Source organism: Oryctolagus cuniculus, chromosome 16 (genome assembly GCF_051225735.1).
Source record: "Oryctolagus cuniculus isolate XC-2025 breed Fujian yellow rabbit chromosome 16, ASM5122573v1, whole genome shotgun sequence".
Taxonomy (NCBI): domain Eukaryota; kingdom Metazoa; phylum Chordata; class Mammalia; order Lagomorpha; family Leporidae; genus Oryctolagus; species Oryctolagus cuniculus.
The window spans coordinates 21,164,339-21,180,996 of NC_142882.1; the positions used below are offsets into that span (position 1 = coordinate 21,164,339).

General features: G+C 56.1%; 2 protein-coding genes across 4 annotated transcripts in view; one reads left to right on the forward strand and one right to left on the reverse strand.

Moving 5' to 3' along the window:
- LOC100349198 (uncharacterized) overlaps window positions 1–7,120 on the forward strand; it is a 31,088-nt gene extending 23,968 nt beyond the window's left edge. For all 3 annotated transcript variants that reach the window (XM_089316494.1, XM_070058916.2, XM_089316500.1), the window contains one exon: window positions 5,099–7,120. The gene's annotated coding sequence lies outside the window, so the exon portion shown is untranslated. The remainder of the gene's footprint in view (window positions 1–5,098) is intronic.
- On the reverse strand, window positions 75–16,658 carry LOC100348947 (lysosomal alpha-mannosidase). Its single transcript, XM_089316515.1, has 24 exons — window positions 16,478–16,658; window positions 15,737–15,839; window positions 15,435–15,608; window positions 15,078–15,271; window positions 14,427–14,559; window positions 14,114–14,259; window positions 12,634–12,750; window positions 9,901–9,986; window positions 9,703–9,823; window positions 9,548–9,626; window positions 9,254–9,363; window positions 8,756–8,863; window positions 8,346–8,462; window positions 7,783–7,962; window positions 6,081–6,178; window positions 5,880–5,997; window positions 4,605–4,723; window positions 4,096–4,197; window positions 3,848–3,935; window positions 3,631–3,711; window positions 3,296–3,517; window positions 2,657–2,812; window positions 2,437–2,539; window positions 75–1,994 (listed from the first exon to the last, which is right to left on the reverse strand). The coding sequence occupies exons 1-24, from the start codon at window positions 16,625–16,627 to the stop codon at window positions 1,855–1,857; spliced, it is 3,045 nt and encodes a 1,014-aa protein (XP_089172641.1). The 5' UTR covers window positions 16,628–16,658; the 3' UTR covers window positions 75–1,854.

A 16,658-nucleotide genomic window follows, 5' to 3' on the forward strand; every position in this document is an offset into this window, starting at 1 on the left:
GTCACCTCCGGAAGGGGCGGGGCAGAAGTGAGGCAGGCCACACCCACATCTGCAGCCACAACAGCTCACGGGGTTTTCCTGGATCCTGGAACCCTGGGGTGGGAGACAAATGATTCCAGCTCCCGTGCTGTGGCTGTGCTCTTGGGGGAGGTAACAATGTGTGAGGGCCCCAGGGAAGGCGACGGGGCCTTGGAGCAGGGACTATAGGCCACTGAGATCACAGTGATGATGACAGGGAGAGAGGCGGCTGCACACACACGGCCCCTTCCTGAGCTTCCAATGGCCACCGTGTTAGATTCTCACCACCTTGACTATACACCTGCGCCAAGCCACTTAGGAAAGGAAGTTTATTTGGGCACCCCGGTTTGGAGGTTCAAAGTCCAAGATCAGGCAGGCCTTACTGGTTCAGCTGCGGAAGCTGAAGGATGGCTTCACAGACACCATGGGGTGTCTGTGCCGAGGGACAGGCTCATGGGAGGCAGGCGCCCAAGCTCCTGGGCCATCACCCACTGCCGCCCAGCACGCATTTTCAGGAAGCCAGATCGGAAGCGGGGCAGCTGGTTCCAATGTGGGATGCACATATCCCAAGCACCAGCATACATCGCTGTGTCACAATGCCCACCCCAAAATAAAAAATTTTTGAAGAAGATGAGAGGGGCCAGCGTTGTGGCATAGTAGGTTAAGCCAAAGCCGGCAGCACCAGCATCCCAAATGGGCGCCGGTTCAAATCCTGGCTGTTCCACTTCCTATCCAGCTCCCTGCTGATGACCTAGGAAAGCAGTGGAAGATGGCCCAAGTGCTTGGGCCCCTTCACCCACTGGGACACCTGGAGGAAATTCCTGGCTCCTGGCTTTGGATCAGCACAGCTCCAGCCATTGCGACCATCTGGGGAGTGAGCCAGCAGATGGAAGACCTCTCTATCTGTCTCTACCTCTCTCTGTAACTCTGTCTTTCAAATAAATAAAATAAATCTTTTTAAAAATATGGTACAGCTGGGATGCAGGGTTGTGACACAACAGGTTCAGCAGCTTTTTTCTTTTCTTTTTTTTTTTTTTTTGACAGGCAGAGTGGACAGTGAGAGAGAGACAGAGAGAAAGGTCTTCCTTTTGCCATTGGTTCACCCTCCAGTGGCCGCCATGGCCAGTGTGCTGCGGCTGGTGCATCACGCTGATCCGATGGCAGGAGCCAGGTACTTATCCTGGTCTCCCATGGGGTGCAGGGCCCAAGCACTTGGGCCATCCTCCACTGCACTCCCTGGCCACAGCAGAGAGCTGGCCTGGAAGAGGGGCAACCAGGACAGAATCTGGCGCCCCGACCGGCACTAGAACCCGGTGTGCCGGCACCGCAAGGCGGAGGATTAGCCTAGTGAGCCGCGGCGCTGGCCTCAGCAGCTTTTTTCAATGCTAGCATCCCCTATCAAAGTGCTGGTTCAAGAGTGACTGCTCTATTTCCAATCCAGCTTCCTGCTAATGCACCTGGAAAGTTAGCAAATGATGGCTCAAAGTTTGAGGCCCAGCCACCCACGTGGGAGACCAGGGTAGAATTCCTGGTTTCTGGCATTGGCCTAACACAGCTTTGGCTAACTGGGGCAATTTGAGGCATGAAACAGCTGATGGAAGATCTCTCTGTCCCTCTCTCTCATAGAAGATTCTGTTTCTCTGTCACTCTGCCTGCCAAATAAATAAAGAAAATGTTTCAAGGATCAGCTATGATCTACTGACCTCCCTAGTTCATGCATTCTGTCTTGCAATGAAAGATGCACCAGCCAGTCACCCAGTGACCTGAATCTTAGCACTGACATTTTAATGGTGTTTGTGGGTGGCAGCAGCAGCAGCAAGGGGGAAAGAAGAGAACTCAGGCTGGGAAGGGGGCGTTCCTGAGGACCCAAACGTCCTCCTTCCACTGGACCGAAGCCACAAATGTGCGGATCTCCATGGGCTGCAGCGTGATGGTGGTACTGTCCAGGGGGGGCACAGAGGGGTGGGGTACGGGGCCTGAGAACCAGGAGTGAGAGGTTGCAGATGTCCTCACGGCCCTCATCTCACCCACCCCTAGGGCAGACACACTGCACTTCCAAATCTGTCCCCAGGGCCTCACTCCATGATCCTTAAACTACCTCTCTCTAGGCCTAAATTCCACCCCTGGGTCCCACAAATCTTCTCAAAAGCCTGGCTCTTGCCCTCAAACCCTCACAGCAACCCCAGGGGAGATGGACACCCACAGAGATCCTCGAATCTTATTCCTGGACCTAATTCTTAAACCTTGAGACCTATTGCTTGTTTGCTGAACCCACTTTGGACACTCAAGCCCTAACCTGGATCTGTCCCAGGGTTCTGAGGTTCTATACTGGCTTCTGGCCCACATTCTGATGCCTCATACACTGGCCCCAGCTGCCAGCCCCAGGCAGGAGCCCACCCCAGCAGCCTAGATGCCCACCGGTGTTTGGTGTCCATTTGAGCCTGGAGGCGCCGGCCCGGGGCTGGTTGGCTACCAGCGTGGTCTCCTGCAGGTGGGTGATGGTGAAGGTGGAGAACAGGTTCTGTGGGAACCATGGATGGGACCCTGATCAGTGAGAACAAAAGCAGATTTCCCCTCTTGCTCTCTCCCTCTGCTTGCTCTCACCTCTCTGTCTATCTCCCACCTCATCTCTCCTTACCAGCAAATCCAAGGTCACGGGGGAGCTCAAGTTGCGGCCCGAGTCCTCCCCCCTGGCGAACTGGTGCTCCAAGCGCAGCAGCAATTTGTCTGGGCCCCAGTGGGCCAGGGTGAGCAGGTGCACAGAGGGTGGGAGTGCCCGGCGCAGCCCTGAGAACTGCGGGGAGCCAGAGGCAGGGCTAAGTCATTAGGCACAGGGCTTGGACAGGAAGGCAATCACGTGGAAGCCTGAGCCAATGAGAGGATGGGGTGGCCCCAAGCTGGGAAGGGTTCCAGCTACCTGGGGTCAGAGTCCAGAGAGGGCAGAGCTGAGGTGGCCCGAGGTGGGATGGAGGGGCTGAAGCTCCCCAAAGGCGGTATTGGAAGAGACTGGGGCAAAGTAGAACACAGCTGAAAGAAGGGGCGGGGCTGAAGTCAAGCAGGGCGGGGCTGAAGTGAGGTGCCAGTGTGGAAGCTGGGGCTGTGTCTCACCAGGGCAGGTGGTGGGGACTGGGCAAGGACCTAGCTTTTGGACTCCCCAGGGAGCTTGAAGGTGGAGTGGGGTGGGTCTCAGCTGAGCCATGGGAAAACCCACACAGAAGCCCATTCCCCGCGCAGGCTTCACTGTGATTCCTGTCTCTGCTCCACGTGAGCCCCTCACCTGTTTGCGCAGGGTAGCCCCAGGGTGGTAGCGGGTGGCCCTCCCTGGCGCCAGCACCACCTGCGGGGCCAGGGCCTCCTTCTCCGCCAGCAGCCGGTGCCCCGCGGCTGCCTTGCCCACCGCGTCCAGCAGCACGAGGTGGCGCCCCCGCACCCACGACTTCTTCTCTAACAGCGGCTCCCCCAGGCCACGTCTGTCATCTTTCAGCAGCCTTCGGTGCACCTGGGAGAGAGTAGCCAGGAGAGGGAGGGGGTCCAGCATTATCCTTGTCCAAAGTCCTGAGGGACTTGGTGGGAGGACTCTACCATGGCTGGAGCTCCCCTAGCCCCACTCACCATGAGCTCCAGGGAGCCGTCCTGCAGGCTGCTGCCCCCCTGGCAGCGATCCGTCAACACCGTCAGCTGCTTCTTCCCATCCTGGGTGAGGGTTGGAGCAGGGTGAGTGTGAGGGTGGGGTGGGGAGCCAGTCCCAGCCCCAGGCACCTGGGAGATGCTGCCAGTGAGGGGCGCTCCCCATTCTGTACCCGGGGATGTTCGGGGTGGGGGAGGGTACCGTGATGTAAATTCGAGTGTTGACTGGATAGTAGTTCCCCGCCACTGGCTCCGTCTGGGTCAAGTTCCAGGTGGGCCGATAATTCCTCCTGGGGGATGGAGGTCATCTGGTCAGGCTGGGACACTGGCTCCCCCACTCTGCTCTCTCCGTTCTTCCTCAACCTCCCACATTCACACCATCAGCCAGCGCCCCCGCCCCTGGACCCCACACATCACCACTGCCCCGCGGGTGCCCTGCGTCCCCATCACCTCCTCTTCAGGATCTCCCGGCCATTGCTGTCCGTGTAGAAGTAGCCCTTGGTGTCCAGCGGCGTGTCGAAGCGACTGATCACTTCCTTCCCCCACTTGTCACTGTACCCAATGGGACAGCAAGCTCGTGAGCCTCATCTAAACTCACTCTGGGCAGTGGTGTTTGGGGCAGTGGCTAAGACACCATTTGTGACGCTACCACCTGTATCACAGTGCCTGAGCCTGAGTCCCAGCTGTGCTCCTGCTTCCTGCCTCTGTTGATGCAGACCCTGAGAGACAGGCAGTGACAGTGACAGCCCTGCCACCCACACGGGGACCAGGTTGAGCTACCAGCTCCCATGTTCTGCCTGGCCTACTTTCAGCTCTAGGGAACTAATAGATGAGAAACCTCTATCCGTCTCTCTCTCCTCCTGCCTCCATTGCAAATAAATGAATAAATAAGTAAATAAATATTTTAAACAATATTTAAACTCCTTGCCCCCAGCCCCAGTCCCAGCCCAAGCACCCACTCCACAGGGATGGGCCCCACTGTCCACTCGAGCTCCAGGTGGCGCTGTCCGCGGTACAGGCGAACCACCTGGGAACACCAGGCTGAGAAGTTCTGGTGCACCTCCTGCACCAAGGGCGTCTGAGGACACACAGGGCAGAGGGCAGGGCTCAGCCCAGCCTTGGGCAGAGGGGAGGTGTGCAAATGCCCCCTGCTGTGAACCCTCCAGAAGCCTCCATCAGGGTCAACCCCAAAATTGCATAGGAATTCCATCCATCACCCCTCCTGCATGGATGTGAAGTTCACATGTCCCGCTCAGTCCCTGACACAGAAGTCTTGAGTGGGGCCCGTGTGCTTGTTGCCACCACTGTCCCATCTGCCCTCCCTACAGCAGAGTTCTAGCAGGGCGTGTGGGTTCTGGTTGTAGGCTCTGCTGATAGTGGGGCTCAGCCTGCCCCATGGAACGTCGTCAGTGTGGGGTAAAACATGTCACTTGCCCCTTTCCTCCTCCTGCAGGTTCAATGGCAGGGGTCATGGCTGGAGGCTGAGCAGCCATGTTGGACCATGGGGAAGCTGTGTGTTGATGAAGGCAATGCAACAAAATAGAAGGGGCCTGGGTGACCATGGAACCGCTCCTCCTTCCCCATATGGACCAGCCTGACTTTCTGTTGGACAGCAATGATCATCTGTCTTGACTTGGGCACAGTTGACTTGGCTAATCTGTTACAACGGGCAAAGCTCTCTGCTAACCCAGTGACCTGAGCAGGAAGATCAGCACTTCAAGAGCAACAACATCACACATCAGGCTCCTGAGCGAGCACGAACGTACGTCTCGCCATCATCTTTCATTCTCCCACACTAAGAGAAGCTAAGTGAGAAGCCTGGGAAAATGCCCATCCCAGTAGACCCCTACCCTACAGGAGACTCAAGTCTCCAGCCTCCATGTCAACTGCTCTTTGCATAGAACTCGGTGCCCTCTGCAAGTAGCTAGAGTTGGCTCTCCCCACTCATGGGCCATGTGGGAACACCCCAGCCAGGGTTCCTAATGCTAAGTGTCATCCTGACACCACAGCAGACACAAATGCCTTCCATGTGCTTCCCCAGGACACAGAGCAGCCCGGAACATCAGCCCTTGGGGGGACCCCACAGTATTCCCCTTAGGTCTTAGCCTCTTACCTGGAGGAGGTGGGAATCCTCTCCTCTCTGCACCTCCCACCCGGCACACCTGGCACTCTCCCAGTTCCCACACACCCAACCTCCCACCCCGAATTCCCACTCATAATTCCTGGCCCCATACCTTCAGCAGGCGGATCTGAGCTGAGCTGTTCACAGGCAGTGGTTGCATTCCATCGGGACTAAAGATGTAGGCACCAGAGGGCTGACCGTTTTGTAGGACACCTGTATTGGCATTATACCTGTCATCAGGGCAGGTGAGAATCTGATCAGGGGCTCTAGCTCCATGCACCACCCCCTTCCCTGGCTTGATGATCCTCCTCACCAGAAAAAAGTCTGGTTCACGGGCAGCATGAGTTTCTGGTCCGTGACCTCAATCTGAGTCAAGAGGCCTGTCTCATGGCTGAACATAGCCCGGATGAACTGGGCAGAAAAGGAAAGACACACGTGAGTGACCATCGCCTCAGCCAATGGCAGCTCCATTCTTCCTGGTGCTCAGGACAGAACCCTGTACGCTCCGCACTTCCTCTCATTCTCACTCCTCACACTCGATCCCATTAGGGAATCGTAATGGCTCCACTTTTGTCACTCCTCGGCCCCCCAGGACTGATGCACTTGATGTCTCCAGGTCCCTTGCTTCTATGTTTGCACCCTACTCTCTGTCTCCCACAGTAGCTTGAGGGGACACCTGGGACATCCCAACTCCAGTTACAGCTCTCATCTGATTCAGATCAAAGCCATTTTGAGCATCCAACACAGGAACCATGATGCCAGCTCCCACAAGTCATTGGGGGCACAGAGAAATATTTTCATTTCTGTCAGAATCAAAACCTCAGAAAACACTAAGGAAAGTATAATCAATGAAGTATAATAATGAAATAAGTATAACAGTGAAGCCATCTGGCATGACAGTTATCTTTATGCCAACACTTCCACAAACCACGGTTTTTAAGTTTTTATGGAAATAAGGCCATGAGAAGCTTTTTTTTTCTCTTTTAAACTCCTGAAGGTATGGGGCCAGCACTGTGTCACATCGGATAAAGCCGCCACCTGCAGTGCCAGCATCAGTGTCGGCATCCATATGCCTGCTGGTTCAAGTCCTGGTTGCTCCACTTCTGATCCAGCTCTCTGCTATAGCCTGGGAAAGCAGTGGAAGATGGCCCAGGTGCTTGGGCCCCTGCCCCTGTGCAGGAGACCAGGGAAGAAGCTCCTGGCTTCAGATTGGTGCAGCTCCCGCCATTGAAGCCAGTTGGGGAGTGAACCAGCAGATGGAGGACTCTCTCTCTCTCTCTCTGCTTCTCATTCTTTCTGTGTAAATCTGACTTTCAAGTAAGTAAATAAAATCTTAAATAAAAAATAGAAAAACTCCTGGCAGTCTTAACGCAGGGGCCCAGCTGTGTCTGTCTCCCTCTCTCAGGTCTGTCTTTACCTACCCCATTTCCAGGAAAGTTGCCAACCTCCTGCGCACACATCTGCTCTAACAACTAAGGTCCTTGTGTCCCCTGCCTCAGAACGACTTGGTGTCATTTCTGCTTGCAGCTACTCACTGCAGCTTTCCTTGAACACAGATCCTGATAGGCAGCAGTGATGGCTCAAATAGCCAGGCTCCCGCCACTTCCGGGGAGAGAACTGGATTGAGTGCACAGTTCTCAGCTTCAGCCTTGCTGTATATCTTGTGGGTATTTGGGGAATACACTAGGAGACAGGGTCTCTCTCTTTCTCTTTGCCTCTCAAACAAATGAATAAGTTAATTGTAAAACACACACACACACACACACACACACACCTCCACCTTTCTTGAGGTCAGCCATATCTGTCAAGGGTCCCCCAAGACCACACTGGGTCCATACAACAGTCTCCAGAAAGGACACTGAGGCTAACAAGAAGGACATTCACTCAAGGTCACAGCATCAGGGGAGGGAGGTAATGGCAGACAACCAACCCAGGTACTGCCAACCGTGCGGTGGCACTGCTCACCAGGAGACTTCAAATACCCAGGTAGCAATAATGATCTGAAGGAGACTCACCTCATTGTGGATAACAAAGCTACCTGATTTCTCAGGGCTGGGCCGGGCCCTGTGGACCTTGGGTTTCTCTGGAAACACTTGAGCTACAGAGTAGATGCTGAAGCCCAAGGCTGGCACCGAGGCAGAGAACAGCAGCTCTGGCCTGGGCTTCTGTCCCTCTGGTTGGGGAAGCAGCAGCACCTCGGGGAAGGGAGGGGGAAGCTGAGCCAAGAGGCTGTGGGTGTGCACAGAACACATCACACTCAGTACAGCAGGAGCAAACTCGAGGAGGGGAGGGAGTCCTGGGAGGGAGGAGAGAGACGGGGGAGGCAATGGAGGGAGGGAGGACTGCAGGGGAGGAGGAGGCTCAATAGGGGAGGCCGTCTGGGAGGCAGGGGCTCTCCAGAAACACGGAGGAAATGTCCTGGGGGATTAAAGGGGACCACTCGGGTGGGAGAGATGCTCGGAGGGGGGCTGATGCTAAGGGCCAGAGCGGGCAGAGATCTGCAGGGACAGGAGGGGACCACGAGGGGGAGGGGCGTGCCCATGGGTGTCCACGGGTGACAGTCCCTGAAGGGGCTCACATCGCTGGGCACCGCGTGGCCACTGGGGTCCTTCACGAGGAAAGTGCCTTCACTGACTGGCAGCCGCACCATGCGGTCCACCTTCCGGGCCAGGGGGTTGTAAATGGCGACCTGGAACTGGGGGAGAGGGACAGGCAGGGCGGGGGTCACAGCACGCATTCTCCAAACCTTGGGAGGCGACATCCCTGGTTACCCCGGTGTGGTCACCAACCTCCATCTTGGTCTCTGTCCTGCCTTGGCAGTGCAGATCCCCAGGAAAACTCTCCCCATAAGGGTCGTACATATAAATTACCTAACCATCCCATGCACCCAGTCAGCTGCAGCCGTGCGCCCCACCACCTGTCGGGGTCACCTCCCCCTGGGGCCCCGCCCCCGGCACCTGCCTCCCGCCCCGCCCCCACCCGGCTCACGGGCGCCGACGTCTGGCTGAGCGGGCAGACGCTGACGTTGAGCTCCGGGCAGATGGAGAAAGCCTCCTGGGAGCCGCTGAGCCGCGCCAGGGCGTTGCTCAGGAGAACCTGGGGGGCAGCGCCACGGGGCGGCCTCACTCTAAACGCCCACCCGGGTCTTCACCCCAGCCTCCTTCTCGGCGCGTCCCTTGCCCTACATCACTAGCATCTATGGGTCTCTGTCCCTCCCCTCCGAGCATGCCCACTCTCAAGACCTGGCCCTTTTCTGCTTTGCCCACCATTCCCAGGGTCTAGCCACACCCCTACCTGTCTTCGCTGATTGCTTACAGGTCTTCACCCCACCCCTCCTTTCCCACGCCCTTGCCCCACACCTTTGTCTCCACCCTTTCACTCCCAGGTACTGAGGTCATCACCTTCTATTCTGCACCACGCCCTCGCGATAGTCTTGGGCCTGCCCCTTCCTGTCTCCACCCCCCCCCCAAGGCCCGTCCCACGCACCTCGCAGCGCCCCCAGCCCGCAGCCAGCCTGCGCGCGTAGTCGTCAGCCACGAGCTGGCGGGAGGTGCCCGTGATGGCGTCGTGGTGCTGCAGCACAGCCATGGCCTCCTCTGAGGGCACACGAGGAGTCGGGCAGGGTCTCCATAGCACTCAGGGCCCAGCCCCGAAAATAAGGAAAAGTCCCGTGTGACAGGGCATCTTCTTAGAGGCGCTAAGAAGGGTCCTGGTGCGGTCCAGGGGGGTTCCCATCTTCAGCCCCTCTCCCGCCCTACCTTCACGCCGGGCGACCCCTACCTAGGAGAGCGCTGTCTCCCGACCCATAGGGCCCCACGTTGGCCGCCGGGCCCGCCAGCGCCTCCAGCTGCTTGCACACCTGGGGAGCAGTGCACAAGTTCAGGCTCCTGGTCTAAGGGGCCTCCAGGCTGCCCCGTCCCGCCGGCGCTGCCCACCTGCAGGAAGTTGTAGCTGACGCGCTCATAGCGCTTGAGGGCCGGCCGGCTGGAGAAGTAGCCGGTCCAGAACTGGTGGGGGCCATCGGCGTATGGGAAGAAGTCGTCCTCCTTCAGCGACCTGCGCGGTCAGAGAGGGTGGGGTCACGAGGCGCGGGGCGTGCCAACCCCCAGCCCCCCAGGGTCCCCCCCAAATACCAGGTGAGGTTGGCCTTGTTCAGCTCCCAGAGGTAACAGGCGGGGGTGGAGTAGAGCACGTGGACGTGGCTCCCCTTTGCCTGCTGCTGGGGGGAGGGGAGTGGGTGAGCCCTCGGGGACAACGCTGCGTCCCCGGGACCAACAGCTGCGCCCATCCGGCCTCCCACTCGACGCCCACAGGCGCGCATTTGGTCGGCTTGGGTGCTGAGTCCATCTTCGGAGTGCACACCAGGGTTCACATGGGAAAGGGAATTTTGGTCAACACCAACCATCAGCATCCTTGGAAGGAATGTGTATCATGCTGGAATTTTCCTAAACCTTTGCAATAATTCAAATTTTTGTATGAAAAATGTTCATGATAAAAAGTGTGACATTATAGGACAGGATTGACCATTTTCAGCCTTGTCTGATTGCTGCCAAAAGGCAGTTTCAAGGTGAACAAATGGTGAGGGAGGTGAGGTCACAGGAAGGTTTCATGAATGAGGAAAATGATGTCTTCCAGTGTACACAGTAGGTGCTCAACAAACATTTCAGTGAACGAAGAACTGTGCATCCCATCTGTCTACACACAGACATTCATACATGCCTACAGCCGGCCCTCAGGACCCAAGTGGATGGGTTTCTGGACCCCCAGAAGATACCTAAATCCATAAATCTCAAGTCACTTAGGTCAGTTACATAGTATTTTCAGAGACCAGTGCACATCCTCCGGTGTTTTTTCAAACATTGATTTATTTATTTGAAAGGCAAAGTTACAGAGGAGAGGAAAGAAGAGGGAGAGAGATCTGCAATCTGTTGGTTCATTCCCCAAATGGCCATTATGGCTGTGGGTGGAGCAGGCTGAAGCCCAAGCCTGGAATTCCATCCACCCATGTGGGTGGCAGACATCTTTTTGCTACTTTCCCAAGTGAATTAGTAAGGAGCTTGATTAGAAATAGAGCAGCCAGGATGGGAGCCATGCTCATGGGATGCCGGCGTCCTAGGTGGAGGCTTAGCCTGTGATCCTGTATACTTCAAATCATCTCTAGATGATGTAGAATACCTAATACAATGCAAGTGTTCACAATAGTTGTTAGTATTGTTTGGGGGAAAATTACAAGAAAAAATCTAAGGCAGGCATTTTAGGCAACAGTTGAGATGGAAATAGATGTCCGCATCCCATATCAGAGTGACTTGGTTCCATTTCCAGCCCTGTTCCCAACTCCAGCTTCCTGCAAAAGCACACCCTGGGAAGTAGCACGTGGAGGGTCAAATAGTTGGTTCCTTGTCATCCATGTGGAAACATGGCTTGAGTTCCCAACTCTGGGTTTCAGCACGACCCAGCTCTGGTGTAGCAAATGTTTGGGAAGTGAACCGGCAGATGAACTATCTGCCCTTCAGATTAATAAATTAAATTTTCAAATAAAAATTAAAAAAAATCTGTGTATGTGCAATGCCGATACAATACATTTTAAAATATTTATTTATTGCATTGAAAGGCAGAGAGACAGAGACAGAGCTATAAGTGGTTCCATCCACTGGTCCATTCCCCAAATGGCCATAATAGCTGGGCTGGGGTTGGCCAAACCCAGGAGCCAGGATTCCATTTGGATCTCCTACATGTCTGACAGAGGCTCAAGCACTTGGGTCATCTTTCACTTTTACTTAGAGGGGAGTTGTTTTGGAAGTAGAACATTGAGACTGGAACCTGGGTTCTGATAAGCAATGCCAGAGTGGGAGATGGTTACTTAGTGCATTGCTCAACAATGCTGGCCCCATGATTTTTAAAAATACTTTTGACACACAGTTGATTGATTCCTTGGATGGGTGTGGACTCCACTGCTGCTGTGGGTCAACAGTACTGTCACACACACACACTCACTCTGTGTTCATGGCCAATCACTCTGTTCTTTGATACACTCAGGAGTGCACACACAATTCAGAAACAGAGAGGCTGCCCCAGCCCTCGTGGAATTCACAGCCCAGGAGAGGGGAGGCAACTCAGACCCCGAGTGCTTCAGAACATTGTGCTGAACCAGGCGAGCTGCCACTCACCACCACGGGACATCCCACACCAGAGTGCCTACTTAAAGTCCCCGTAACTCCACGCGTGTGACCCAGACTCCTGCGGATGCTCCTGGCAGGCAGCAGATGGTGTCCCAAGGGCTTGGGTTCCTGCCACCCACAGGGGGAGGCTCCAATTGAGTTCCCAGCTCCCAGCATCAGCCTGGGCCAGCCTGGGCCACCATTGTAGATGTTTGGGGGGCATGAAATAGTAGTTGAAAGAGTGCTCTGTGCCTATCCTTCTCTGTCTCTCTGCCTTTCAAGCAAAAAATAAAAACAAATCAATGAAAACATTTTTAAAGTAAAACAAGAAGGGGGAGATACAGAATGAAAAAGAGATGTGATTATAGATTCAGGCTCTGAGAGGCACTGCGTGGCCAGGAGGAAGGGGCCAGGAGCCAAGGAACCCAGGCAGTGTCCCGAGGCTGGAAAAGGCAAAGACGTAGGTTCTCTCCCAAAGCCTCTAGGAGGCACCCAGCCCTGCCCACACCTCCGTGCCAGCCCAGTGCGATCCGTGCTCAACTGCTGAGCCTAGATCTGGGGCACCATGGATTTCTGCTGTTTTGAGCAGCTCAATTTGTGCAGAAGCAAGAGGACACTAAGATGGCACCTGTCGTTTTGCCCCATGACCTAAGTCCCTGCATACAAGTACACACTGGGACAGGAACAGCACAGAGTGGGGACACTGACCTGTGCGTTGACCAGCCGGATGAGCTTGTCAAGGTTCTTGAACCACATGTCTGCGTTCTCATAATGGAAGTCACTACCCATGGTCATCACGATGTGGTTGGTGCGGTAGGACTGATGCTGTGGGGCAAAGGCAGTTCTCAGACCACCTTCTCCTCAGGCCACAGCTATGTCTAGTTGTTCCATTCTATATAGAAGGATGTTCCCAAAAGTTCCTGGTAAATTCTAAAAGATAAAATTATCTTGGTGCCAAAATTCAGAGATCCATGCATCATGTTTCCTAAGATACATTTTCATGAACTTTTGGAAGACCCCTCAGGTGTAATGCAGAGGCCCAAGGACTTGGATCATCCTCTACTGCATTCCCAGGCATGTTAGCAGGAAGCTGGATTGGAAGTGGAACAGCTGGGGCTTGAACCAGCGCCAATATGGGATGCTAGCACTGCAGGCCAGGGCTTTAACCTGCTGTACCACAGCACCAGCCTCCTGACTCCAGCTTAATAATGTGCATCCTAGGAGACAGGGGGAGATGGCTCAAGTGTTTGGGTCCCTTTCACCTACATGGGAGATCCAGATGGAGTTCTGGGCTCCTGTCTTCAGCCTGGCCCAACCCAAGTTGTTTCAAGCATTTGGAGAGGAAACCAGTGGATGGAAGCTCTTGCTGCCTCCCTACTTCCCACCCACTCTCACTGTCTCTCCCTATATATCTATCATGCTGCCTTCCCAATAAGTAAATAAATCATTAAAATATTTAATTAAACATTACGGGGGCTGGCGCTGTGGCACAGTAGGTTAATCCTCCAACTGTGGAGCCAGCATCCCCATATGGGTGCCGGTTCGAGTACCAGCTACTCCTCTTTGATTTGGCTCTCTGTTATGGCCTGGGATAGCAGAAGATGGCCCAAGTCCTTGTGCCCCTGCATCCACGTGGGAGACCAGCAAGGAGCTCTTGGCTCCTGGCTTCAGATCAGTGCGGCTCCAGCCAATGGGGCCATTTGGGGAGTGAACCAGCAGATGGAAGACCTTTCTCTCTGTCTCCTCTTCTTTCTGTCACTCTACCTCTCCAATAAGGAAATAAATCTTTAAAAATTAAATATAAATATGATTTGCTGGAAAAGTTTGAAATGCATGCATTGTTATTTCAATATGCATCTCAATGAACCAGTTGAGGACCCTTATCTGTGATCCTAAACCTACAAGTAAGGGTGTGGCATATGACAGCACACAGACACATGAAGAGCCACAGGCTGGTGAGTGGTTCTCCTGGGAGCACCACACAATGAGGACACTGGTTCCCATGGCTACACTGTCTCTGCATGGGTCAGTGAGGAATGCATGCAAAAGTACTGTGGGACATGGAGACTGTGACTGGAACAGTACATTCACCCAAGGGCTATGAGAAGGCCTTAGGCATCATGTGGGCTGTGGGAAAGGCTGTGTGCCATGTGCACCTCAGTCCCACAGGTTGTGGACACCTAGTTACCTGGGTAGCAGCCAAGTTGAGGAAGTAATCAACCAGTCCCTTGGTGTTGTGCTCAGGGCTGCTGGGGTCGTCCACCACGGGCTTGTCATCGCATAACCTGTCCCAGCACAGATACCTCGGGGGGTCATAAACATTGGGGAGCACACCTGTGGGCCACATCAGTCTAAGAGACTTGCCCTAGGATCAAAATTTGCCGTGCCTCCCATAAGGTGGGCTTCATAATTTGTAGGGTCCAGTGCAAAGGGAAAATTCTAGGCTCTGGTTCACAAGACATTAAGAGTTTTAAGATGCTCAGGTCACCCCACAGCCTCACCAGTGAAGAGGTCGGCGGTCGGGGGCTGCAGGCTGGCACTGGCCCGCCACACTAGCTCCATCTCCTGCTTCTTCTCCCGCAGCTCTTTGTCCTGGTAATCCACGCGCCCCAAGAAGATGCCATCAAAGCTCATCTGGGGTGAGGTAGGAGGGGCGCTGTGAATGAGTGTGACACCCACCACCATCAAGCTCCCTTTGGCTTCGGAGAGACAGGCAGAATACAGGAAGTCGAATGTGGCTGAAACTAGGGTTAATCCCCAAATTTGGGGAGGGGTCAGAGAGCACCACATGACCTTGGGGAGGAGGCGGGGCCAAACTCAGAATCCATCTCCACCTGCCCAGAAATGTCAAGGTCATGAGGAAACTGACCCATGTGTAATCTGAGGGTGTTTGTGCCAGAAACAACCAATGGAGGTGGGTTTAAAGCACCCTAGGCCGCCACCTGCCACTCAGCTTGGGAAGGAGCCAGGATCCTAGCATGTGGGGCGGGGCCAGAGCACGGAGAGGAGAAAGGAGAGAGAGCAGAGTCCATAAAAGGGGTTCACTCTTGGAGCTAGACCTGGCAGGGGTCACAACTGACCAAGGGCTGGTCAGTGGCGAGGGAGGAGTCAGAGCGAGTGAAAGGGTGCATCCAGAGAGGACCACACAGCACCTGCGCAAAGAGCGAAGCCTGTTCCCGAGAGTGCCCGAAGGGGTCGATGTGCCAGGCCACACGGGGGCGCCCGTCGTCGCCGAACGTGTCCTGCAGGAAGCGCAGCCCCAGCGTCATCTGGTCCACGATGGCGCCATAGTGGGTGGCCGCCTCGTCGTTCATCACCCAGCCACCGTTGGCAAACTCCAGGCGCCCTGCGCGGGAAGGGGCAGGGTCGGGGTCAAGGGCAGGGACCTGGTCCAGGGAGAGTGGTGCTGGGATGAGAGGAGAAAAGCGTTCACTCCCCGTCTCAGAAGCCAGGGTTACAGGAGGAAGCTGAGCCGGGCTTCCATTTCCCCGTCCTTGGGGCAGGCTCACCCTGGCGCACCAGCTCCCGCACGGCTTGCTGGGTTGCGTTCGTCTGCTGGTGCCACCAACGGGAGAAGAAGGCCATCTCCACGTAGACGAACCTGCGGCTGGGCTCTGCCCGCAGGGCGGAAATGACCGAGTCCAGGATGTACTGCACACCAGCGTGCTGGAGGTTATTATAAACTGTGGACACAGGGCATCCAAATCCGGAGACTGGAGGGAGTTATTCCTAGACACAGAGCCCAGGCCAGGCATTGCTCCCCTCTAATGTGCAGGGCACACATCAAAGGCCACGCCCACCGAGTGCTTACCCCCATAATAGTACTGGTCCACTGTCTTGACCCAGCCCACGTCATCATGTGTGTGGGGCAGCAGGTGAACGTTCAGCATGTTTGGCTGCACCGTGGGGCATGTCTGCACGGGGACCCAACACATACACCCGTGTCAGTACCCCAGGGCAAAGAGTTGGAGTGGGGGAGGGCCCGGCTCAGGGGACTGCATGATTGACATTGTGGCACGGTGGCGGGGCCCCGTCCTGAGCCTGACTGTGTGCAGAGGAGGCCAGGCCCTCCCAGGCAGGACACACGCATCGCGGTGCTCACACGCACAGCTCCCACCCCGCACAGCCCCCAGCGCGGCTCTCCCTCTCACCCTGGGAAAATCATCAGAGCCCTGGCTGAGGTGCGTTCAGCCCCGCACACAGCTGACCTGCGGGCGTCCTGGGGCACACAGAGGGCAGTGTCCTGGGCAAGGGGGCCGCAGGAAGTGAAGGAGCCAGGGTGGACTTCAGGGAGGCGGCGTCCACAGCCCCGGTTCTCTCTGAGCGCCCCCCCCCCGCTGCCCCCACACTGCCCTCACGGGGCTCGCACACTCAGGCCGGCGGCCCGGGGACCCGGGGAGGTGGGACCCCCTCCATGGCAGCCCGCACGCATTCGGATCCCGTGTGGGACCCGCCGCCCCTCGAGGCACCCCGGATCGGACCCGTCCACACCCGCGGACCCTCCTCAGGCTTCCCCAGGCCGGCTCTCGCTCCTGCCCGCGGTCTCCCTCACCTGGTATCCCGCGGCGCGAGTGCCGGGCGCCGCCACCAACACCACAAAGAGGAAGGGCAGAGGCGGGGGCGGTCCCTGCACGGCGCGCCCCGCGTGCCCCCAGCCGCCGGCGCGGACCCCCGAGGTCATGGCTCCGCTGTTCCCGGTCATGGCTCCGCTGTCCCCGCCGCCGCCGCCTCAG